Below are 26,649 nucleotides of genomic sequence, written 5' to 3' on the forward strand. Positions count from 1 at the left end.
TAAAATTTATTTTTTAAAATTTAACATAATTGTAATTTTAATATAAAATACATAGTGGATCCAAATAACTATATATTTATCTGTTATAATTATTTAAAATTATTTGGTTTAACTTAAAATAATTATAAATTTTATATAATTACTAATAATAATTTTTACTATAATTCACAATTAAAAATATTAATAAATAAAATTTTAAATAAAAAAATTATTTTCTTAATTTATTTGTGAATAAATTTTATTTAAATAAATTTTTTAACAAATTTTATAAATTATAGATAGTGTCAAACAAATAAATATTATATAATATTTTTTATAAATGAAATTCAAATAGAAATTCATAAAATTTCAATGTTAAGTTTTTGAACCAAGTTTTAATAATTGAAAGAAAAAAAAAAATGTATAAAAATTAATTGTTAATTTGATATGAAAAATAAAATAAAAATATTAAAATATATTTTAATTAAATTTATATATATAAATATATATATGGGTGTGAAAACACATACATGCATACAAAATTGTATAATACAAAAATCAATCTACAGAAATATTATAATTTGTGTGTAAAATACCTGTGATTCAATTCTATCAGCCTGAGTTGGTGAAAATCTAAAAAACAAAAATAAGAAAACACAAATATAATAAATAAAAAAATAAGAAGAAATAAATAAAAAGCTATAGAATATAAAAGAAAAGATTGTATTTTACTTTAATTGAAGTAATTGGAAATAATTACAGTTGTTATTTCTTTAAATTAAGCAAATAAAAAAATTAGGCAGAAGAATAATAAAGTAATAATAAAGGAAAAAAAAAGCAAACAAATAAAACGAAAAATAGTTTTCTATCATCCCTTACATACAATTACATTTTATATACATATATAAACTATACACGGGCAATAATATATAAATATTCACATAATATATACACATATGCTCGCATATACGAGTATATATATGCATATGCATAAAAGTATACTATGAAAATTGTATTAATGGATTTGATTATAAGAATTAAACGTACGTGTATGCAATTGAGCGCGCATATAAAACGCTTAATTTGAATATTTCTTAAGAAAATAATTAAAAAAAAAAATAAAGAAAAAGTAAAAATTGTATATATATATATATAATAAGCAGTTCTTTTTCTACTACTATTTTGATTAATTTAAAAAATTATAATAAAAGAAACAAAAAAAAAAATAAGAAAAATTTTATCAAAATGTCATCATTTATGTTTACGGTATTTAGTATAGCGTGCGCGGTACGACGTGAAATTTCACCTTGTACTTGTGAACCAATGCAACCACTTGATCGTAATTTACCACCACATGGTATTGAATTGGCATGTGAAAAAGTTGATTCATTTAATCAAATTGTTGATTCATTATCAAATAAATTTGCTAAAAATGATTCAATCAGTTTATTAATATCACATTCAAATTTAGAGGATCTTGAGATGAGAGCATTCACTGAAATGAATTTAAACTTAAAAAAATTACGTTTGATGTCAAATAATCTAAGGTAAGAAAAATATATATATACATATATATGTAATAAGTATATATGATAGAATAGTTTAATTAATAGATAATATTTTTTTTTAAAGTGTTTTAATATTTAAAACTTGAAGTAATTTAATAGCGCTAAGAATTTCATTATATTGCTGATTATTAAGCAATGTTTATGAACCAAATTTATTTGCAACATTTGTTTATAAACATAAATCTATCAGTTTTCACTATACATACATATGTATGTCGTAACAATATATTGGATTTATGAAAGAAAAGTCCTAGCATTATCATAAGTTTTTAAAGCCCAACAGGATTAAACAAAAATTACGATATACGATATAAGATAAAATGATTACGATTTTCAAACTATATCTGTAATATTTTATTTTATATGACAAATTGATATTTAATTGTTGAGCAAATTTTTGTTAAATCTGTAAATTTCTGCATAATTAATTCCTCTGTTAAATTTGTAAGTTTCTCCAAATCTGTAAATTTCTCCACATAATTAATTTGTTTAGACCCATCGAAATTAAAAATTAATTTTTGTTTTTTTATTAAAATTTTCATATTTTAATCTTCGTCTTTTAAAATTTTATTTCATTCGGTTTTTTTTTTCCAATTAATTTTATACATTGATTTTGCTTATCATTTAATGAGTAAATTTAAGACTGTCTTTGCAACTTTGTACAAGTTCAAATGATTACCTTCAACTTTGTTTTTTCTCTATTTTATTGAAAAATTATTATATATAATATAAAAATATTTTTACATAATATAATAAAAATAATAATATTACACAATATAAATTGTTGTTCATATTGAATTCTACAAATGTTATTGAAATCTGCAATATTTACGTTAATTTTGGTATTATACTGGTACTTATACTGGTATAAACTGTAAAGTATAAAGTTCTTAAACGCATGAATATGAATTTTATCATTGTAAAGCACAATTCATAATAATTCGCCTGTACCAATCTTATTTTTTGCAGAAATAAAAATGAACTAATCTGCATAAGTACGTTATGTTAAAATTATATTGTATAAAAAAATTTTTAATCCTAATTATTAAGATTAAAATGAATTTTGTTTGGAAATTCATTTCAATTTGGAAAAAGTAAAAAATTTCGACTACTTATTCTAATTAGAGATCAAAACATAATTATAAGTATAACGTCTAATTTATGATTGACGTTAGAGTTAAAATTTAATCTTTTAAGGAAAAGAAGTCGATCGGTATATTATGTTTTTCAAAGTTTTTAACAAATTTGATACTTCAGTCAAAATTCCTGTTGTTGACAAATCGAGTCAACTCAAATGCTGTTTTGTTCCGAATTTCCTTACGAATATTATATATTTCGATTTATTTCTATTATTTTTTTTATACCAATTAATATTTATTTATTAATAAATTATAATAACTATAATGATAAATGCTGAATTGCCAGTATTGCTGAATACTTGAATGTTTACATTATTGCTGCAAATCCCATATGTTGAGCTTGATTATTTAACTGGTTAAATTTAAATAACAAAAAGAATAAAATTAAAATTATAATAATGAATTTTCATTATGGTTAAAATACAGATTTTTCTTATAAATTAATGTTACTTTTCATTCAGAATTTTAAATCTGCATTAATATTGAAAGTGTACAAAATACAAAAATATATATGTACAAAAACATATATGAAGTTAATTATACATAAATACACTATTTATTATTTAAATGTTTCTAGCTGAAATATTTTTATATAAATTTGAATATGAAAAATTAATTTACAATAAATTTACATAAACTTATATATGTATTACAGTTTATACATATTAGTATCCATCAACATATATGTATGTATTTGAAATTTCAAAATTAAAAAAAAGTGGAAAATTTATGGTTCTTGTCTAGAAGTAATAAATTTCTCTGTTACTACTATGTATAATATAAAATATTTTTGTACTTGTATATTATATACATACACACATATATTATTCTTATAGAATTATAATTTCACATTTAGTATGTAAATTGTAAATTAATAACAAATTTTTCTTTATCAATTTTGTTTATGAACTACTCTTATCAATCATTTTTATACATATCTATACATATGTACATATATTATATGTATATATAAATTATAGTATATAGAGAATGAACTTTCACATAAAAAAATATGTTATTATTATTATTATAAAAGATAATATAAAAGGGATAATTAATACTTAATAGAATTCACATAATATATAAGTATGTATATAATGTGTTTTTGATTATTTTAGTACTGAAAACATTGGAAAAAAAGAGTTAAAAAGCCGACTTCTTAAAAATTAAATAAATCTTTCCCAAGAAATCAAAAGGCAAAATATGTTACCCTTCAGCAATTCATATTTGACTAATGAATAAAATAAATGACATATTTATTTACGTTCTGGTAAATGCCCAATTTTTGAAGTTTTTGTGATTTTAAGTTTTATTAAATTTTAATATGCACAGAAATCTATTTGAATTTAACGTATAATTTAAGTTAATACCCTGTAAATAACATATTATGACCCATTATGACTTTCAAATTGGCAAGATCTTTTTTACCTGTCAAATCTCACCTTAGATCAAAGAGAAATTAAAGAATATTTGTGACTATTCAACTCCATAGGTGGCTTTGGTATAAAAATGGAATTAGTGTTTCACTTGTAAATTTCTTGACGAATTATATTACGATAAGAGTAAATAAGAAATTTACTATGACCACAAACACATAAATAAATAAATATTAAATAAATAATAATTAAGTCTTTGCTTGTTTCTCATAATTTATTATTTTCATTATATTCACATAACAAATGAATTAATTGCTGCAGTAGCTATACATAAAAATTTAAAATTTTAAAACCGAAGAATAATTTATTCAAATAGACGTTTGTGGCACTGGAGTCGCTGCAATTAAACATAGCTACACAATTCAGTAATTAATAAAATGTTATAAGCTGAATTGTTTATTTTACACGTAATTACGATATCAGCCGAACAAAGGACCAAGTTTTACTTAACTTCAAATAAATTTTTATTATTAACTATTTCGATTGGTTTAGGATTTAAAAAATGAATAAAATATTTATGAATTTTTACAATTTACGTATTTGTGTTTGAATGCAAGTTGTGCTATGACTCCTCTATACAATAATACAGATACTTTTAACAATGTATAAATTATATTGAAGTGTAAGAAAGGTTTTTATGAAAAATGTCTGCAGTAATTATAGATTATTTATATTTGTTTTGTACAATATTAAAATTGAAAATATTTATGAATTTTATACATATAAAATCTAGTCTGTGTACACTTATTATCAGAGTATATACAGTGAAAAATAGGTTTATCAGGAATAAATACATACATACATTATGTATGTAATACACAAGTATATAATATTATAAGATTATTTTTTAAATTCAAGTGCGGTAGCAATTTTCATATAATTATTTATCTGTTTTAAATTCCTCAAACATACGCACATAATAAGAAACTAAGGTCAAGGCTATCATTATTAGGATAACACTATTATAACTAATGTTAATTTTATCTTTCCAGCTAGATTTATTTAATTTAAATTTTATAATTATTATATACAATTATTATATTTCTGATTTTGTTGTCCTGAAATAATAAAGGCTTGTTTTTAAAAAAAATTTAACATAAACTTCTTATGCATTATTTTATTTCAATTATAAATTATTTAAGTAATTTTTTTTTTTGATATTTTGTAATTGAAAAGAACCAAATTTCACGGAAGTGAAAAGAGGTACCCTATAATATGAAAGCATATTAAATAAATTTTTTGATGCACTGTAAGAAAATCTAGTCAGAAAAGTGCTATTTACGGAAATATTTTTTTTTTTAGAAAAAATAATTAATGGCAAACAATATTAAATTGATTCATTTGACTATTTGTATACGTCATTAAAAATACCAAGAATTTAGCTAAGTATAAGGTTATAAAAATGTTTCAAAAAATGATAGAAATAATAAAAACAGAAAACATGGGCTAATAAAATTAAATACAAAACATATAATTAAGTATAAGTAATTGTGTTTAGTTAATTACTTAGTACAATTTTAATTTTATTTGAAAATTCAATTGGAATACTCACAGTTTTTTAATATTTTAAAATGAATTTAATGAGCTATAGTCAAATTAAAGGAAAGTGCTTCAGAGATCACAAATTATTCTAGATATAACAAAGTATTTATTGTCTGTTAAATTCATTAACAGAGGAAATACAACAAATATTTTTCACAAAACAAAAAAAAATGTATTTATGAAGATAATTAGATTTAAAAAAGAAATTTTTATCATCGTTCTAAAAATTAATTGCTGACACGTTTTTCCATAAAAAACAAATTAAATAATTTTATTAAATTCAATGCACATTATTCATACATCCACAAATTTTTCTTATTAAAATCATATATACATAGAACAACATGTAAGTAAACTGTTATAAATCACAAGTTGAAAGTTGAAATTTTCTGACAAATTATATTTTTTGGTTTAAAATAAATCAGACATGCACGTAAGATTTGATAGAGAAAATGTCATGGTGTTAAAAATGAATAAAAAATTCAAAGAATAAAAAAAAGAAAAAACGTAAATTTAAAAAATATTTAGAGATAAGATTTTTGTATTAAGCGGACAATTTTTTAAAAATTTCATTGAGTTTTGTGTTATTCGTACATAAATATGGCATACATATATACATAGGATATAGCTGACGACTCCTTCAAATTTTTGAATGACAAATACAATTAATCAGCAAATACTCATATAATATCGTATTTTGATTGTATGTGTTTTATTAATTTCATTCTTTAATTATTTTTAACGTTTAAAAATAAAATCCAAAATCTTATCATTTCTAAATAACAAATTCAATTTTATGAACATTGTGCCGGCAAAGCAAATCACACCAGTTAACATTAAATAATATTAGTTGGAAACTGTAAATAACTAGTTTGTAAATTTTTTTTTTGGTACATAAAAATAAGAGTTGAGATTTCAATAAGTTGTGTAAAATATTTTTGTATATGCCAAAGATCTTTTTGATATTCCCATATAAATTAAAATTTCTTTATAGAAATACGGAAGCAAAATATATGTATGTATTTTGTTGTACAGTAGTAAATGTATAAATATATATGTACCTAGACCTATTATATTTATACATTTGATACTATTTTGAAAAGTTTAATTGTTTATTGAAATTTTGTTGGAGTCAAAATTATTTTTTTGGCCCCTATAAACCGAAAGACGTGATTTAATCTGAAGATGGAAAAAGGAAAACATTTTACCAAACTATTGTAAATTTTTTTCAAATCATTAGCCCCAAAACATTACATAGTTAAAGTGATATTTGAAAATACCCAATTCAATATAGTGAGAGTTCGTTCTTCGTTTCACTACTACACGCAGCTTTTGTGAAGATTTAGATGACAGGAATTGTTACGAAGGTTCGAATTTCGATATGGAAAATAAACTTCAAATTCTTAATATTTTTTTAGATTTATAGCTTAGTTGTTACATAATATTGCAATAGAAAATTAGAGTTCCATTTACCAATTTCGTTCAACCACGTCCAGCTACGCCTAACTACGTTTAAATCGTGAGCTTACTGCTACAACTAGATTGCTCACAATTATTGGTTTAGAGATGTAGACTTTTAAAGATTTAGCAATTACAAATAATTTATTATGAAGATTTCTGGTTTTGGTATTATCATTTTCAGATATTTAAGAACACTTTTAAGCTTAGTTATTGGTCGCAGATGAAAGAGCATTCGATTTTATAAATTTAAATTTTAAAAATTTATTTACTAAATTAATTTTAAAATTACAATTTTATTTATGAGCCACAAACCTCAAAGGTTTGAGCACGCGCAGTGCGTTATCCCTATTTAAAATTATCTTTATACTACACATTTAAGTTGCCTACCTTTATACAATTGCATTGTAAGTAAAGGTTTTTCAGGTATATAAAGTATCACATTTGGAAGGAGATCTTCATATACCTTTATAATCCGTTAACAAAAAAAATTATTACCTATTATAATAAAAACAGTAGTCTAAATCAGGCTAAGAATTTTAAACAAAGAACAAAAATAACTATTTTGTTACCCAAGTAATTGAACTGTTCTTATGTACGCACGTTTCCTTAAACAATTTGAAATATTGTGGGTTTTTTCGGTATAATTAATTGCAATAAAAGAAAATTTGTATTTTGTTTTAAAGCATAACTTATGGTGCGATTATTGTAGAAAAACAAAAAAAATTTGGGAAAACAAACAAAAAAATTCGGCCGTGAGTAATAAAAACTGTGAAAAAGGACTAAATATAACTAAAACAAAGTAAATACTAGTTATAATATAAAAAAACCATAAAAAAAATTTATAAAAACTTAATTTTCTTTTAGTTGTATTTTTGTTCCGGTAGTGTTGGGGTAATTTTGAAACTTAAACCGTTTCTTATTGCGGACCGTATGGTATAGAATATTATGTCACTAAATTTCGCAAGCCAAATTTTGGGCGGAAATGAAAAATCAACTTTCTGTCGCAGTTTGTTTTGAATTTTTATCTACTATAGTCATTTGAGATATTGATCGACCTTTGGGGTGTGTCAAACATCAGTGACTGGATCTTTTCTACGTTTTTGACAATTTTGACGAGAATAAACATCAGATTTTCTTTAAATTTTATTCCTACAGAACGCCGAACCATGGAGCTTTTCAAAAAAATCTGAAACAAACAACTGGACCTTTACCACGACCGAATGCACCCTTTTTTTTAGGGGCTAGCAAACAAAAACATTTTACATTTTTGAATTTTACTTTCTTTAGTTAAAAAAAGTTTTATTAATTAGGAAGTTCCTAGATTTCGCCAAATTTTGAAATAAGTGCTTAAAGAAAATTTTCATAATCTTGCGAAATTCTTGTTAAATTCGCTCATACAAATAATAAAAAATAAATTAGAAGGCATTTTTTCATATTATTCAGAATATATCAGCCATGTGCTATTCACACCATAAGTTTTTCTGATTGTATCAATACAACAGCATATCGCATTTTAAGCTAAACGGGACGTGCCAATCAGTAATTTTATTATAAGCAGAGAGAAGTCATATAGATATAATAAATTAGTAGTTGAATAAATGTTTTATAAATTCTCGATAAATGAATGATTAAATCCGTTATATAGCAGTTTAATAAATGCACTTTAACGGAATTATAATAGCCTCTGTTTTTATTTGCTTTAAACACTATTAGTTTTAATAACAAAATATACTTACTACACATACCTTGTTATTGTTACTATAAATACTTTGATAAACTTGAGACATTCAAATTATCATTAAAAACAAACAAACATTGTTATTAAATATTATTCAGTTTTTTTTTGTGTTTTTTAAGATTATTTAATTTTAATTTTTAATATTGTATACCTTTAATTAAAATCTGCTTTATTCTCGGTTTATTTATTTCAATATATTTGATAACATTGATAAATATTATTGTGGGACAATCTAAATTTAAGTTAAGGAGTGCAAAGGTTAAAACACTAATTTTATTTAATTTGTTTTTTAAATAAATAATTTAATACTCCTTCATTTTGGTCTAAAAGAGAACAAATACTAAATTCGGTAATTCTAGTTAATTGTATTTTTCTTAATGCATTCTGTTTATTTACGTAAGTAAATATTAGTCTTTTGCAAATATGTTAACTGAGGAGAATCATATAAATGTAAACTAATCCGTGATCTTTGTTATTGGGCTATTAAAACGGTATTGCTAAGAAGATTAAACTGGCATTAGATATATATTTAGAAAGGCGACCCTATCAAAATTTTAACGAATATTAAAAACGTATGCATACGAAATTGCGAAACATTGCATCTCTAATTGTAATAAGTTGGTGGTATGCCTCAAACTGCAAAGTGCAGTAAAATTAAACTGCTAATACACAATAAATATTGTGAGTTGTAATGTCTGCCTTGCGTAATGGAGTATTATTGAATTATAAAAGTCAAGAACACTTTCTGACGGGAAATTTAAAATTAAAGTAAATTGTTGTCTTGAAAAAAAAATTGATTTTCATTTTAATTTTACTACGTTGATGTGTGATAATTTGAGCTAGATGAAATGGTGTGATTAGTGAAATTTGTTTGTTTTTTAACACAAGCCGTCTATTTTAAACAGGCTCCTATTGTCGTAATAAAAAAATAGTGTATTATTGTTTTAGAGGTACTTTTAAAGAAATTTTACTGTTTATCTAAAAGTCTACCTAAAGAAGATAAATATCACATTTTTGTTTAAAAATTAAAATTTTAATATAGATCTAGATAAAATTCTATATAGATTTAGGTCTAAGTAATGAAAACTATCTACATAAATTAGTATATCTTGAAAATTGTAATACTAAACAATATTCTTATTACCATATAATTTTGCATACATTTAGGAGAAATATTGAAATACTTTTCGAAAACTTTACATAATAATCCAAAATGAGATCCTAAACACATGGTTCAGGCTTATGTAAATTTTGCACTTAGAATTTATGTAAAATTATTGCTATACAAGAATATAAATACATACTCATATATTATGTATAGCATTATGACGTATGTATGTATATATAAGTGTATGTATAACCACAACTTTATTTAGTAGTCACGTAATTTTCATAAGAAATTTAATGACCAATTGAAAATTTTCTAGAGATTTTCTTTTTGATACTATCATGCACTAAGTACGTAAATATTTTATACATAATGTACTTACTGCTCGTATAGGTAGAGAACTCAGATACAGAGTAAATAATTTTTAAAATTAATGGTCAATTTTTTTCATATTTGTTATTATAAATTTATAAACATATTTCTACACAATAATTAATTTGTACAGCGTGTTGGAGGCTTGATGGTGCAACCAAGGTAGTGTTATATAGAATGAATCGTGAAAAACATAAATTAATTGGACGCATTTTTTTTCTTCCGCTATCCTTTTCAAGTTAACATGGTCTTTAAAAATGTTCTTTCTGGAAATTAGCGACTGCTTTATATTTTCTTAATAATCCAGAAAATATAACTAACTTAGTCATTTGAAAGTCAATAAAATTGAAACAAAGTTTAAGTTTTTTCTACTTCATCAAAGATTTTCAACTGAAACATGGCTCGGAGTTGAGCCATGAAGTAAGTTCATATGAATTCGCCTGTTCTGACTTTTATTTCAACGTTAAAAATTCATTGCTAAGATTATATTATGTATGTATATATGTATAAAGCATAAAAGACAATATTGTGTATGTTACGGTATATTAAAACACATATATATATATATGAGAAGAGAGGCTCTAAAATTGAATACATAGTATGTTAATTTTATTAATTAACGTTGCTTTCGTTTAATAATGATATTTATATTTGAAAATATTTCCGAACACTCTGTAATGTTAATATATGCAATTATATATAGGGGAGAAAGTAGTCGAAACTCTGTAAAAAAAATGAAACGAATAAATTTGATTTTTCAAAAGTTCGAATGCTTGGTATTCCGGAAGTATATAAAATAAAACATCAAGTAATATGTTGCTTTCAAGCTTTATACTAGCACTTTAAAAACCTGTTTATTTTAAGCTTCTATCTTTTTGGAAGAGAAGTTATAACAAAAAAACTTGGGCAACTAGAAATTGCATAAAAATTCTTTAAAATTCCTGTCGCTTAGAAACTGCTGAGATTTTACACTTAGTTCTGAACCTAAATGATGGTATATGTTATATCACTGATTACTGAATCACCCTGTATATGTACTATAATGTACAAATATTATACAGATAGTAAAATCATTTACTGTGAATGAAAAATGAAAATTTTTCAAATCAAATTAAATAAAAATCAATTTATGAATTGATGATGCGTATACAATACTTGGTATGTATATATAATATGTACTTACAATATATAGTATATATATACAAAGTGATGTATTAATTATGGTTATTTTATATACACACAAATATTACACATTACGTTCTACTACAAGATATTTTATTGTGTTTTATTTCTTTTTTCTTCATTTTAATTGTATCCAAAAAGGCTAAAGGTTCCTAGGGGTCGTGCGATAATTTTATTAAGAATGTAATATTTAAGAAAACAATATAATTTATACATATTTGTAAATATTTAAAACTATGCATATGTGTATGTATATATAGCTAATATAAGATATTTGATCAAGTTCAGTTTAATATAGAAGAAGTCAACTATAAAAAACTGAGGAAAAATCTTTTTTTACATACTATACTTGCATATTATATCAATATTTATCACATCATCAGTATTATATACGTACATACATAATATACATCTATGCATGTTATATGCTAAAAATATATGCATGTAAAAAATATGATTTTACTTTTTATACACTGAATATATTTCTACGATATCACAATTAATGACATTACATACATACATATACGTGGCTATAAATTATATATGTGTGTATATAGTTTGAGTGTACTTATTTAAATATTAAACTATTGGAAAATTTTTTAATATTTAAGATGGCACTTTCAGTTTTTATTATGATCCTTTCATATTATAGGTGAAATAATAAATACAATACGTAATGTATAGATACAAATATATATATATATGTATGTATTATATGTATATTTGATTTTAGGCATATTAATGGTATGTATTGAAAACTGTTTTAAGTGCTTTTAGTTGCATTCTATTTTTAGTGACAGAATGAAACTAAAAAATTTTTGACAAAAATTGTATTAGTTTTATTCTGTTTGCCCGTCCGTCCGTGGACATGTTTAAAAAAATCTCTACTCCCTTGAATATGAAGCTGAAATTTTATATGTATGCAAGATTTTTACTAAAAACTTATTTCCGTAGAAGAAAATTTTTAATTATAACGGTAAAATTAACCGTTATCTAAAATCCGTTTTTTCTTTATACAGCTTTTCGTTTTAGTTTTGATATCGACAATAAGTAGTAGAAGTCTGAAATCTTAGCATCAGATATTATTAGATATCAATAAGTACATAGTTTATTTTGTTAGAAGAAAATTTTTTCCACCTCTACGCCCTCTCAGGGTATCATCTTTCGAAATTTGTAATATTTGAATTTTCGATACCTTATAATTCAGAAATTACAAGCCCTTTTAAAATTTCTCTTAATGCAGAAAACTAACATTGAATGCCATACCATCGAAAGATATAATTATTGTTCTTAACTTACGCAGCTAATCCTTGAATTCGAGCATTATGTTAGCGTATTTTACAATTTTTTTTTTCATCATACTAAGTGTATGCAATTTTCAAAATATTTTTTATGAAAGAAAGTAATTTCAATAAAGTTTTAATAATTATTACTTAAAAGCAGTATTTTCACTTGTTGAAGAGAAAATTGCTACTTTACAAACCCAACTTTATTCATATATGAGAATATGTATTCATATTTTTGAATATATATATGTACATATGTGAATGTGTATTATTTCTTATCAAAATTAAAATAATTATAGCAATTACCCCGTTTATTCATTCATTTATTTTTTTTTTGTTGAAATTTTATAGCGAAAAAATTGTTATGATATTAAAATTGTGACGTATTTAAATTTATTATATACATATATATATATATATATATATATATATATATATTTGTTTTCTTGCTGTAATTTCCATGATTAAATTACGATTCTATGGAAATTAAAATAATATTATTATTACTTATAGGAATGTAAAATTGATTAAAATGAAATTAATATGATAAGAAACTATATAAATGATGAGATTTAATTTTTGGTTTTTTCAAATTAATTTCAAACCATTTCTCGAATAAAAAATTTTATTTTTCAAATGAAATAAAATTTTTGATTCTTCAAAACCTTTATATGAATATAAACAATTTCTTAATGAAAATAAAAATTAAATGCTTTTCACAAAATTTTTGAACAGATGAGTAGTTTTTTACTAACTAGCTAAAAAAAACGAGCATAGGATACTGTTCACCGTTTTCTCCTCCTATTCGTCACAGTCGTTCTACAGAGATTGTTAGTGAGTCGGTCCATTCTTTTATCATGTTCGCCAATCAAACAATGTCCACTAGGCCCTTAATACGGCGCCGATATCCACCCTTTTGGAAAGATATCAGATTTGCTGCGTGACACAAGTCTAGTTTTAGCCTTCGTTATCATTTTACATGTTACATATGCTGATATAAGCTTGGTATGTTTTACGGCTGTTTTAGTGCAGCAACATCTTTTGGGTACTAAGAGAAATTTTGATTTTTTTTTCCGAGATGGGTATGCATTAAAAATCTTGCCTATTGTTAAATTCTTACTTTTTGGCTATACTTTTCTAAAACCTTATTTAATTTCAATCTGATAGAAGCAGGCCTTTATGGTTTTAAAAAGTTAATTACTAATAAATGCATTTCAGACATCCAATTTAATAAATTGTATATTTTTAAGGTTCAAATTAGTATGTTAGATTGAGGTATCATAATACATAATTCCAAATTTTAAAAAAGGTCTGTAATTAATCAAAAGGTTCGATGAATTACGTGCGCATTTAAATTGGCTTTATATTTGTACTCATTAAGCCCATTAAAAAATTCAAGAGTGAACAGTGTTCAAAAGTACAAATTGGATAAAATATTTTCTACGTACTTTTAACAAGGAAAATATTTGCGTTTTGATAGTTTTTACCATCATATATTCTTAAGTATATAAAAAAAATCCTTATCAGGTTAATTGAACTTCTACAAAATGAAAACACTTTTTGATGATAAAACCAAAAGACGAATGCTGAAGAAAAAAACAACATAAAATCTAGAAAAAAAATATTCCGCTAATCAGAAAGTCCAGCAGTACTAAAAATTTATCAGCACAGAGAGTAATTGTTTTTTTTTTCACAAGTAAAATCATATGGAACATAAAAAATACATACAAAGAATTTTGTAGATATTTTTAAGTTTTTATTTTGAATTAGTTGAATGTGAAAGTTAAGGTCAAAACTAATAAAATTTTAGTGAGAATTCTAGATTGTGTTCTCATCTATGCAAAAGTTATATAAGTAGACGTTAATCTATTATACTAACTAATATTATTTACAATATTTTTTGCTGGAAATTTGATGACAGTTATATGTGGGTTTTTTGAATTTAAGTAAATTTACGATATTGGGTATTATTAGGAAACAGTGAAATTAATTATCGACAATCTAATTTATAATTATGTGCGAAGGAGAGTTTGGCTTTCCTTTATATCTAATTTATAAATTTAACTTAAAACGGTAAAAAATTTCTCTTTTCGTTTACTTGAAAGCTTGATATCAACTATCAGTTAAAGAACAATAACAATATCGTAAAATTAATGAGTTAAACGGTGGTAAACTTAAAAATGTAACTCACTTGTTTCACTCTTATTGATATATTACCTTAGTTTAGCCCTTGCTTTCACAGACCCAGGTTATTAGTAAGAGACTTTTAGATACACGTAGTATATAAGTACATATACTTAAATACTGCACAGGATGAAAACAATTATAATAGACTCTCTTTCACATATAATTTCCAAAATTTATCTATACAAGTAAATATATTTACTATTTACAAGTAATCTTGTTCAATTGATATTTAGAAATCTATACTTACTGAGTAATTACAACCTCGGGAAATGATTATACTCGTAATTATTTTTTACCATATTTCTGTGTATATTGTTTAGTGCATACAGTTTAAGTGATCCTATATATATTTATACATATGTATATGAATTTTTATTTATTTAATCAAATATATTGTGTATACTTGTATGTGCATATTAACATTTCAACTAATTCTGTTAAAGATAATTTTATGAACTTGTTTCAGTAGTACCTAACTTAAAATGTACGTCAGGATGTATTCTTTAATCTCAAATTATGTAAATTCGTTTGTATGTATTGACTGCATATAACTTCATAATTACATACGTTAGTGCCCATGACATATACACATTTAGAAACTGTTATAAATTTTTTGTTTCAATTTATATTTCAAGATTTTATTTTTCCTCTCAAAATACAATAAAATTTTATATTCTATTTTTAGAAATATGCATTTTATTTTTAATATTTTTGTTCTAAATTCAGAATTAAATTTTTTAATAAAAATAAAATACCGTTGGTAACATTTTCGGTTCATTAAAATATTTTCAAAATAAAATTCTTTTTTTTTTTTTAATTTCTTTGCACATCGAAAATAATACTGGCGTATGTCGAGAATGAAAAAAACTAATATTAAATTAATTTACAATCACTTGATTAATAATGGCTTCATTATTTTGTTGTGACAACATTTAAGCGAACCACAACACTGCGACATACGAGTATCATACAACAATCAGTTTAACTATTATTGTGTGAAAAGTTTCGTGAATTAATGGTCTTGCGGAACTCACCTTACTTTTTCTCGCGAAGATTATTTTTAGAAGGCTAATTTAAAACCGTTCTTCTATAAAAAACACTATTATCGCTTTGAAAACAAATTTTGAAGATGGTATTTCCGAAATATAAGCCGCGAAAATTTCAAATTTTGCAAATTTCGGGAGGCGATAACTCAAGGCGGAGGGGAGATGGAAAAAATCTTCGTCTAACGAAATAAACTAATTATTAGTGTCTTAAAGCTGTTAAAATTTCACATTTTCACAATATGGGGTCTACAAGAAAAACAATATCAAAAACTTGGAAAAAACTAATTTCAGATAACGATATATTTTAACGGCCATTTTGTTTTTTTAAAGCTCACATATGGTATCCTGCGATAGAAGAAGCCAGCCACTATATTTCAACTTTTGCAAAATTCAAAAAATGCTTATGCTTTCACTGCAATAAATAGTTGAAAAATGTCGTTTTTATGGTTTAAAAATTTTCTTCTTTGGAAATAAGTTTCTATAGTAAACATCTATGTACATATAAAATTTCAGCTTTCTATCTCCAAGGTTGTAGAAGTTTTGTAAACATGTCCACAGACGGACGGACAGAATAAAACTAATAAGCACTTTTTTTCAAAAATTTTTTGGAAAAGTACTAAAAAAATGCATATGTATAAGAATAACAAAAAATATAGTTTTTTACTATTGTTAATATAAAAGCTATTGATTTTCGGCTTAGCCGAGATGAATTTCAAAATCTTTTAAGTCAATATTAGTAAATTTTTGCGCGGGTGCTAAATGTATAACAATATGTATCAAATACATGTGTGTTTAAATATGTGTGACATATATTCATATAAAAATAAACATAAAGCTATGTTTATGTCAATTTTTGAAGTATTTTATGTGATAAGACTCGAGCCACTTTTCTGACTTTTGTTAATTTATAGCATTTCGCTCACATGTTTTGACATCACACAATAATAACAAATTAAAAAACAAACAAATAAAATATATATACATTATATACAAAATCATGAACACGTATGCTTGTATATATGTATGTATACATGTATGAACAAGTAATATTAAAATTTTTAAAATTAAATACCGTACTGTTTATTGTTTATACTGTTATTGTAAGACAATTTGTTTTTTTTTTTCAATAATGTAACATTTTTCAATAATCATACATCATATGTATACATATATATACCGACATATACATATTCATATTCAAGTACGTATGTAGATTCATGTGTACTTATCATTACATACATATACTTATATTTGTGGAAAAAACACTGTTCGACAGATTAAAAAAATATTAAAATTAGTAATTAAAAATTTTACGATCGGCGCCAGTTAGTTAATTTTTATGTTTTCAATTAAAATATTATATATTTACGCAAAATATATATATTTGTATACATATATGCATATATATGTATATTTGTATAGACAGTAAAAGAGGAGCAATTATATTTTGATTAAAATCAATTTTTTATTTAATTTTTTTTTATTATAACTCAATTATAACTGAATAATTTTATTTAATTTTGCATATGTGTGGGTCTCATAATATTTGTGTATATGTTATAATTTTTTTTAAAAACGTCATCATCACATTTATTTTAAATGACTATTAACTTTAAGAAATAATAAAAACAAAATACAAAAAAAAAAAAAATAAAAAATAATTAAAAAAAAGACCTAGTTACAAAATTTGTGTGTAAACAACCTTATTTTTTGAACTTTCATTATAATTATTATATATATAAATGTTTTATATGTTTATGTAGATATATATATGGGTACATTATGTATACATGAAATTATTCGCCAAATTATTGAGTGATAATCTATCTATGCTACATAAATTTTAAATTATTAATTCTTATCTGTTCTCGGAAAAAGGAATAACAATGCGAAAAATAGCGGGAAATGGGTTGTGTACAAAAGCAAAAGAGGCAAACAAGTACATACATACATTGACATATTAAAAGTTTTTATTGCCCCCAACGGTTGTATTTTAAAATTTCTTTATATTTTTTTTAAATAATAAATTGTTTTTAATTGGCTTTCGAAACTAATGTAAAACTTAAACCAGTTCCAATTGGTAATATTAAACATTTAGTTCAAGCAATCGAGTCATAATAACAGACAATTAAGGTTTCCGAACATTTAGTATTAGTCTCCCTAAAGTATGCAATTTAAACAATTATTCTGATTGTTATATTATGACAAGTCTAAAGGCAAAACATTGAAACTCCTGTTTTGAATAGCACACATTTGAACCCATTTTAATTAAAATATTATGATGAATGATTTTTAGCAATCCCAGTAATACTAAAGGTACTCTTGTAAATCTGACAAAAGTTTTGCAGTAAAAGATTAAAATAACTTTGAAATTAATTTTCTTATTGCCCTATTTCTTGTTTAATTTTTCCAGATACTTTATTTATATTAAAGAAATTGTTTTTTTATCATCTTCTCAGCTTTACACGTTGATTGTTAATTCTTGAATAAAAAAACTATCGAGAGTAAAATTTTATTCTTTAGTATGGCAAAAAATCAGAATTCAAAACTTTAAATTTAAATGTGAAAGTTTCTATTGTGCAAACACCATTTTAATTTTTACAAAAACTTTTATATAAAATTTTTTATTGTTTTATTTACAAAATTTTTAAACAAATAAATCTCGCGATACCTACATATATTGCATTTCAGCCTAAAATAAAAATTTTATTATTCTTTGAATTTTCTATAATTTTTTTTTACCTTTTGAATTTTAGGACTATACCAGAATTACCATTTCGAGGTTTATCAAGTGTGGAGTTTTTAAGTTTTGGTGAAAATTATTTGGAAGAGATACCAAAACATGTTCTCAATCATTTACCAAAAGTTTCAACACTTGATTTAGGTAAAGGTCAAATACGATCTGTCAATCGTGATGATTTAAAGGGTGTACCATTGACAAAATATCTATTTTTGGTTAGTAACAATATAACACGTATTGATAAAAATTCTTTACCAAAAGGACTTGTTACTTTACATTTGGGTATAAATAATATTTCAACATTAAATGGATCACTACAGGGACTCTTAAATTTAGAGCATCTTTTTATAAATGAAAATAATTTAACAACACTGGATGGAGAATTACCACCATCACCAAATTTAAAATTATTATTGGCAAAAAATAATAAATTAAAAAGTTTACCAGAAGAATTAAAAGAATATGTTAATTTAGATCGAGTTTATTTGGACAATAATCATTTGGAATCATTGAATAGAAATTTAAAAACTAATAAAAAATTATCAACTGTTAATGCTGTTAATAATCGTATAAAATATTTAGCTGAAGATGAATTCTCAGAGGCTGAAATAATGATTGAAGTTGATTTTTCAATAAATAATATTAAATCATTAAATCGAAGTTTATTACCGATGGTAAGATTAAAAACAGCAAATTTTTCATTTAATTTGATTGAAGAATTTTCAATGGAAGAAATTCGAGGATTACATGTTTTAAAAATATTTGATATTTCATATAATCGTATAAGAAAATTAACTGGTTCACGAGAAAATTTAATTGAACCGATTTCTTTTCTAATGGAATTTTATTTAAATAATAATTTATTAAAATCACTTGATGGAGCATTAATTGGACTCAATAAAATGAAAATTTTAAATTTAGCATATAATCAAATTGAACGTATTTCATCTGATGATTTTATTGGTTTGGAAAGTTTAGAAGTTTTGGATCTATCAAATAATCAATTATTAACTTTGGAAGAAACATCAACGGTATGAATTGTTCATAATTTCTATTCTATATATACATATATAAATTTTTCATACAATAATTTTTACATTTTATTTGTAGACATCACTTCCATCTCTTAAATATTTGAAGGTTCAATTCAATAATATAACAAGTTTAGATAAAGATTTTCATGGTTTACCAACATTATGCCAAGCTAATTTTACACACAATCAAATTATTTCGGTATCACCAGATTTAGTGTCAAAAACAAGATGTTCTAACCATGGTGTTCTTGGTAAATTAGAAATATGGTTAGAAGGTATATAAAAAATATTTAAAAATTTATTTAAATATTTATAAAAAAATTTTTTTTTTTTTTTAGATAATCCTTTTATGTGTGATATTGAAAAAGTTGCAGAACTGTGTCCTGTAATGGATAGTCAAGGTGCAAGAATACGTGGTAAATATTGTTATGAGCCGAATGAAGAAATTTGTACCGATGAACCATATATATTGGTTGCACATCCTGCTCCTAAATTAACAGTTATTAGAAGTGAATTTTTACCAACAATTGCTCCAGTTATAATTAAATTACCATTACCAATTAAAGAACAAACATTGAGAATTTTACCGACGTCAACGAGCAGTACGACAACTACAACGACAACAACGATATTACCTACAACATCTGTAATGAAAACAATTAATAATAACAGTGCCTCAATTGGTTTAATTAATTCATTAAATTTAACGGAACATGTTGTTGAAACTACTATTGGTCCTGTATTCATCCAAAACGGTACGTTGTTTTATTTAAGAAAAAAAAATGAATTTTTAAAATTATTTGTTTTAATAATATTAATCTATATTTATATAATTAAATAAAAATATAAAATTTTATATATTTTTTGTGCACTTCTTAATGCTGCAAACTTTAAAATATTATTTGAAATGTATAATGTATATAGATATATAAAATTTTATATTTTTAAAATTTTTTCTTTTATTTTTTTAGGAGATTCTCATAATAATAACAATATTACAAAATTTTTGGATAATTCTTCTGAAAATATTTCTATTGAATCTGAACAACAATCTGAACATCAATTAGATAATTCAAATGAATCTCCCGAAATTAAAATAGTTCCAATTGAAAGAAATGGTGATTATAGGTTACCAGAAGAACCATCAGAAATTGATATGACACATGATGAAGAAGATGAATTAATACGTCATTCTTCAGAGAACGAAGATAATTATGTACATGAGAAATTTGTTCCATTAGTTTTACATCGACAGGAGATAATGAATTTAGCACCAGAAAAACCGCCTGAAGCTGCTTAGAATTTTATATATACATATTTTTTTTTTAATATTATAATATTTTACTTTAATAATTATTATTATTATTATTATAATTTTGTTTTATTTTTTGAAAGTAATCGCTTTAATTTATTATCATTTAAAAATTAATGAAAACAAATAATTATATAAATGTAATGTAATAAGTATATGTGTATATTTCTTTTTAGGTTTTCTAAATTTAAGAATTTTATTTTAAATTTATTAAAAATAAAATTAATAATAATACGAATAGAATTTATTTTATAATAATGTTTAATATTTTGTAAATGTGTTACTCGTTTAAGAATGATTAAAATTTAAATTATTTAGAATTTAAAAGAAAATTTTATCTGTAAATAAAAAATATTATATAAAATTGTATTAATATAGTAATTTTGCACTTTCATAATATATAGTTATTAGGACAGTAAGCGAAAATGTTATATTGAAAAAAATATTAATTCAAATTGAAGTAATAAGAATCTATTAATTTCTATAATATATTAATACGTTAATATTAGTGGAAAGTGAAGTAATGATTTAAAATTACAATATATATATACATATATGTGTATATTCTAAAGATGCATATATATGTTGTAATTAAGTTGCTCATCTGAACTTGAATTAGAATAGAAATTATGCTTGTATACAAATTAATAAAGGATTTGATAATGAAATTTAATAAAATTTTAAATCATTGCAAAATCAATAAAATACTGTTATTCAATTTTGATTATTGAGTGATTTAATTTGCAAAATCAAGTCAATTAGGGTTTTTCCAAAAAAGAAAACTATAAATTAAAAATTCAAAATATATTTAAATAAAATACTTGTAATGTAATTTTCATTTGGAATAAAATTTGTCAATAATTTATAACAATATAACAAGCTTGCGGGCATAAATTTTAAAAAATTAAAATTAAATTTTATTTATTGATTATTATTTCAATTTGAATATATAATATTTTTGGAATATTTATAAAGCTATACAATAAGTCATTACTTTCTTACATTTTATTTGCTTTTCAATTTGATTTCATCTTGTTGAATCGTATTAATTAGAATATAAATTTTGAATTAAGCTATATTTTTGAAAAATCTAATTCAAAATATTACTGAAAATTTAATTTTAATTTTATTACAAAAATATGATAAGAAATTTGTCTACTGAATAAGAAAATTAATATCTATAACGACTAATTTAAAATAGAAAAGCAAAAAAAGATAATAATAATGTTATATTGGTAAATTTTTAAAATAAACAATGCCAATTTTAAAAATTTTTGTCCATTAAAATGCATAAAGAAATCTTGAAAGAAGAACTTAATTCGTAATGTAAAACTTTAAAATTCAGTAAAAAATATTATATATTGTCACATTACTTTAAAAAATAATTTACTTTATAGATAAATAGAAACTAATTTTTAAAATCACTTTCAAGTAAAATTTATATATGAAATTATTTAAAGTATATTTAAAATTATTTGAATTATTTTGCATTGGTACAGTCCGAAATTTATTTCGGCATTGAATTTCATATTATAGTAATCAATACTGTTTAAAATAAAAGCTAAATTTATTAAGCTATTCCATAAATCTAATTGAAATGTATTTTAAATAATTATTATTGAGATTTTTTTTTTTAATAATATGTTGAAATTTGTAGTTTATAAACGAGCCCGATTTCTAAATTTAAACAAAAACTAATAAAATTAAACATTTCTACAATTAATTTTTTCTGTTCAGAGAAACATCAATATCTAAATTAAAAAATTTTATCTTTAAGGTACTATTTTATAATTTTATTAAAATTAATTAATATTTAATAATTTAAAATAAAAAAATTAAATAAAATAAGAGCTATATAATTATATTTTTAGTGTATAAATGTAAAATTGTAATGTAAAATTTTTTCTTATATTATTAATCGTAAGATTCCCTCAATCCCCGAAAAAAAAAAATGTTATATTTTGTAAAATTATGCATATATTGTAATACAATAATAATATAGTAGACTGGAAAATGAGAATAAATTAAATTTAAAAAAAAAAAAAAAACTAAAAAACAAATTTCTGCTATTCCTGAATCCTTAAATGAAGGTACTAAAAAGCTATAATAAATGGGAAAAAAATCATTCTATTCTTAGGAATTAAAATGTTTTGAATTTTTGCTTGTTTTCGAGGCTAATAATAATTCAGAATTTCATGACAATTTTGAAATGGAAAATTATAAAATGGGGATTATAAATTGTTTCAACTGTTTTTATATTTAATTTCACTATTTTAGAATTCGCCTCTATTACGCGACAATAATCTGATGTAAATAAACTTAGTAATAGTATTTGTATATACATATGTTATATGTGGAGCTATGTGAATATAGAAATAGTAATGACTATAATTAAATTTACATAAAGAAAATGCAAAAATTTTAAAATAATTTTCATTCCGTTAAAAATTCTCTTCTATTTCAAAAACTAGATTCTCTCAAGTATAGATATATAATCCTTGAATGATAACAAAGTCTTAAATAAATGGAAAATTATTCACAATAATAAGGATAATAAAAATAAAGTAATTGTAATCTGAAGCTCTTAAAATATCAAGCTTTGAATTAATAACGGATTCCATAATACAAATAAAGCTACTTCTTCTCTTAAATACAAATTGAGAGCTTTTCTTTAAAACAGCTTTTTTTATATTATAAAAGTTTTTTCGATATAAAGCCAAGTTTAAGAGAAAATTTCATTGAAAGCATATTTAATAAAATTGAATCGGTAAATTTTAAAATATTTCTCTTTTATAATTTTTTAATTTAGAAATGTATTTTATAAAAACCGGTTTCCCGTTTTACTCAAAATTATATTCCCGTTTCAAATAAAACCAATATTAAATTCAATAATTTAAGAGAGTAAAAAATTTTAGAGAATATAAAATTCTTAATATTTTTCTCTTCTATTTCGGTTATTTTAATTCAGCTTGTTAAGGGTTAAGAAGAAAAACCGATAAAAGAATATGTAAATAAAAACAAAATAAATTTTCCGATTACTTTTTGTGTGTTTTTTTTTTTTTTGGTAAAAGAAGGATGATAATGGTATAAGAATGAATTGGAGTGAATGGTAAAAGCTTTTGTAATCTTTTCTGGTTATGTACACATGATTTACACATTCACAATATTTTTTAAACGACATGCATATAGCTGTAATATCTACTACTGAAAATCTGCATTTGTTATGTTGTTTTTGTTTTTTTTGATTTTTGAAAAGTAAAAGTATAAAAGGAATCGGATAATATTTTAGGAAAAATGAAAAGCACAATATTTTTTAAATTTTTCTTTTTTTTGATTTTTCTTTTTATTCAATTTCTGTTCTTTAATTCTTACCTCTATATAATTCATTACAATAGTTTAAATTCTTTTAGTTGTTAATTTGGCGGCAATTGATTCATATCGAATATTCAAGGATAAAAAAATAAAAATTTTTCATTATATAAGGATATTTAAAGGGAAAAAACGGTTTCTATTTGAATTTAAATTCGTATATTAAGGAAAGGACAATAATTATTTTTTTGGTTTATTTTGTAAAAAACAAAAAAAAAATAGTGCAGTTATTGAAAGGATAATAGAAATAGATAGTTAATTTGGAAGGATAATAGAAGGAATATACATAAAAATAATAATAAATTATTTTTTTTTAATAAAATCGTTGCTAATTAAGTTGTTTGATAGTTGAACGTAAAAGAAGAGAAAGACAAAGTTTTTAAATACTTAAAAAAAAAAATTTATGATTTTTTTAAATATTTTAATATTTTAAAATTTTTAAAATTTTAATCGAATATCGTAATTATACATAGCATTAATTTTTTGACTTGAAAATTGACATACTCAATTACAATTAAAATATAATTTAAACTCCCCAAATTATTGATTATATTAAAAAAAAATTAATATTAAAGATTTCAAAGATTCTTGTAAATATTATTGGAAAAAAATAATTTTAATTGAAAAATAATTAAATGTGTTTTTAAAAAATCCGCATTGTTTGAATAAATTTGATTTTAAAATTTACAACAAGGAGTTTAGTGTTAACCACGGTAATATAACTGTGTAATAAAATATTAAAATTAAAATAGTTTTCTGTTAAAAAAATTGAAATTATTAAAAAATTAGAAAAAATTTCATTTATAAACATAAAATTTATAATATAATATTTAATTAACAAAGCCATAATATTATTTGATAGGAAAATTTTTTAAAAGAATAAAAGGATTACCCAATATAAAATGCAATTATTTCTGGTAAAATTTATATTAATTAATTTAAAGTTTTGTAGATCAAATTTTATAATGTAGTCATAAAAAACAAATTCATTTTAAAACATTATTTTATATACTGCGAAACCGGCTCGATTTTAAACATACAATAAATAGCACAGGTGTAAGAAGTAAAATTGAAATGAACACAATGTAAGAATGAGATTCACGGCGTAAGAATTTAAAATTGCCTTGAAAATCATATTTTAATTGTTTTAGAAATTTTTATTTTAATCTGCAAGAAAATTTTATCTAAATTCAAAATTTTAGTTCCCGTTTTGAATAATTGGAAAAATTATTTTAGATTTTATTGCAAACCAGCGTTCTACATTCATTTCAAATATCATTAACTATTTTAAATTTTATTGGAAAAGATAAGTTTCAATAGGTTGTTGCTTAAGCAACAAAAATATTTGTTCATGTGCTCCTGCCCAAAACTAATTGTTTTTACAAGATAATATTTTCCTCTTATCTAATATCTCTAAAATAATTCATTAATGATTAAGAAAAGCAAAAAACCAAATATATACCATATATTTACCTTGGTAATTTCTAAAAATATATTGATTCTTTAGATGAAATAATTTTACCATGCAATGAAATGGAATAATATAAAATTTATTACGAAATATTTGGTTTTTACAAAATTTATAGTAGAATTATTTTACCACTTCATATACCACTTTAATATTAATATTAGGTTTATTTTAATTTAATATTAAAATTGTATAAAAAGGGGATTGCAAACAAAATTTAATGATTAAGTTGAACAACGACCTAATTTATAATATTTATTTCTTTTATATTTTAGTCCCTAAAGAAAAAATTTATTATTGACTATAAAATTTTAATAAAACATAGTGTAAATATTTTTTGGTATAATTAATAGTTCCGAAATGTAGTATGCAGGTACTTAAAAAATATTTTCTTGGAAGTTTTTTAAAAAATTGAATTTTTCTTCGATTTATGTATGATGACACAACAAACATAGAATTTTGCACATGCATAGTGATTTTTGATTTTAATTATTTATAATGGTTAGTATTTCTTTTAGTTATTGTGGCATTGTGCCACTGTTTGAGGTTTTCTCAATTTAATAGAGCGTAAAAAATATCAAATGTTTGTTTTAATTTAACATGAAAATATTTTCTCTGGGTTAATATGGGTTATTCGGTTGTGGATTTACAATTAAAATAAATGAAAATAAAATTTAAAAAA

At 22.5% G+C, this 26,649-nt stretch overlaps 2 protein-coding genes across 4 annotated transcripts in view; both read left to right on the forward strand.

Moving 5' to 3' along the window:
• The first annotated feature begins 1,133 nt into the window (after positions 1-1,133).
• On the forward strand, positions 1,134-21,475 carry LOC129610211 (leucine-rich repeat-containing G-protein coupled receptor 4). 2 transcript variants are annotated; one of them, XM_055522674.1, is made up of 5 exons: positions 1,134-1,526; positions 18,801-19,815; positions 19,895-20,093; positions 20,157-20,573; positions 20,790-21,475. In XM_055522674.1, the coding sequence occupies exons 1-5, from the start codon at positions 1,225-1,227 to the stop codon at positions 21,116-21,118; spliced, it is 2,262 nt and encodes a 753-aa protein (XP_055378649.1). In that variant the 5' UTR covers positions 1,134-1,224; the 3' UTR covers positions 21,119-21,475. The 2 variants fall into 2 exon arrangements, with proteins under 2 accessions (XP_055378649.1, XP_055378650.1); XM_055522675.1 differs by having other exon boundaries at positions 20,743-20,867.
• Positions 21,476-25,141: 3,666 nt separating this feature from the next.
• Positions 25,142-26,649, forward strand: part of LOC129610291 (thyrotropin-releasing hormone receptor) — a 109,433-nt gene continuing 107,925 nt past the window's right edge. Inside the window, exon 1 of one of the 2 annotated variants that reach the window (XM_055522821.1) lies at positions 25,142-25,212. The gene's annotated coding sequence lies outside the window, so the exon portion shown is untranslated. Of the gene's footprint in view, positions 25,213-25,313; positions 25,417-26,649 lie in introns of those variants that run through there. The other variant, XM_055522823.1, reaches the window with a different exon arrangement.

The sequence above is a fragment of the Condylostylus longicornis genome, unplaced genomic scaffold (assembly GCF_029603195.1).
Source record: "Condylostylus longicornis isolate FDR11 unplaced genomic scaffold, ASM2960319v2 ptg000044l, whole genome shotgun sequence".
Classification (NCBI taxonomy): domain Eukaryota; kingdom Metazoa; phylum Arthropoda; class Insecta; order Diptera; family Dolichopodidae; genus Condylostylus; species Condylostylus longicornis.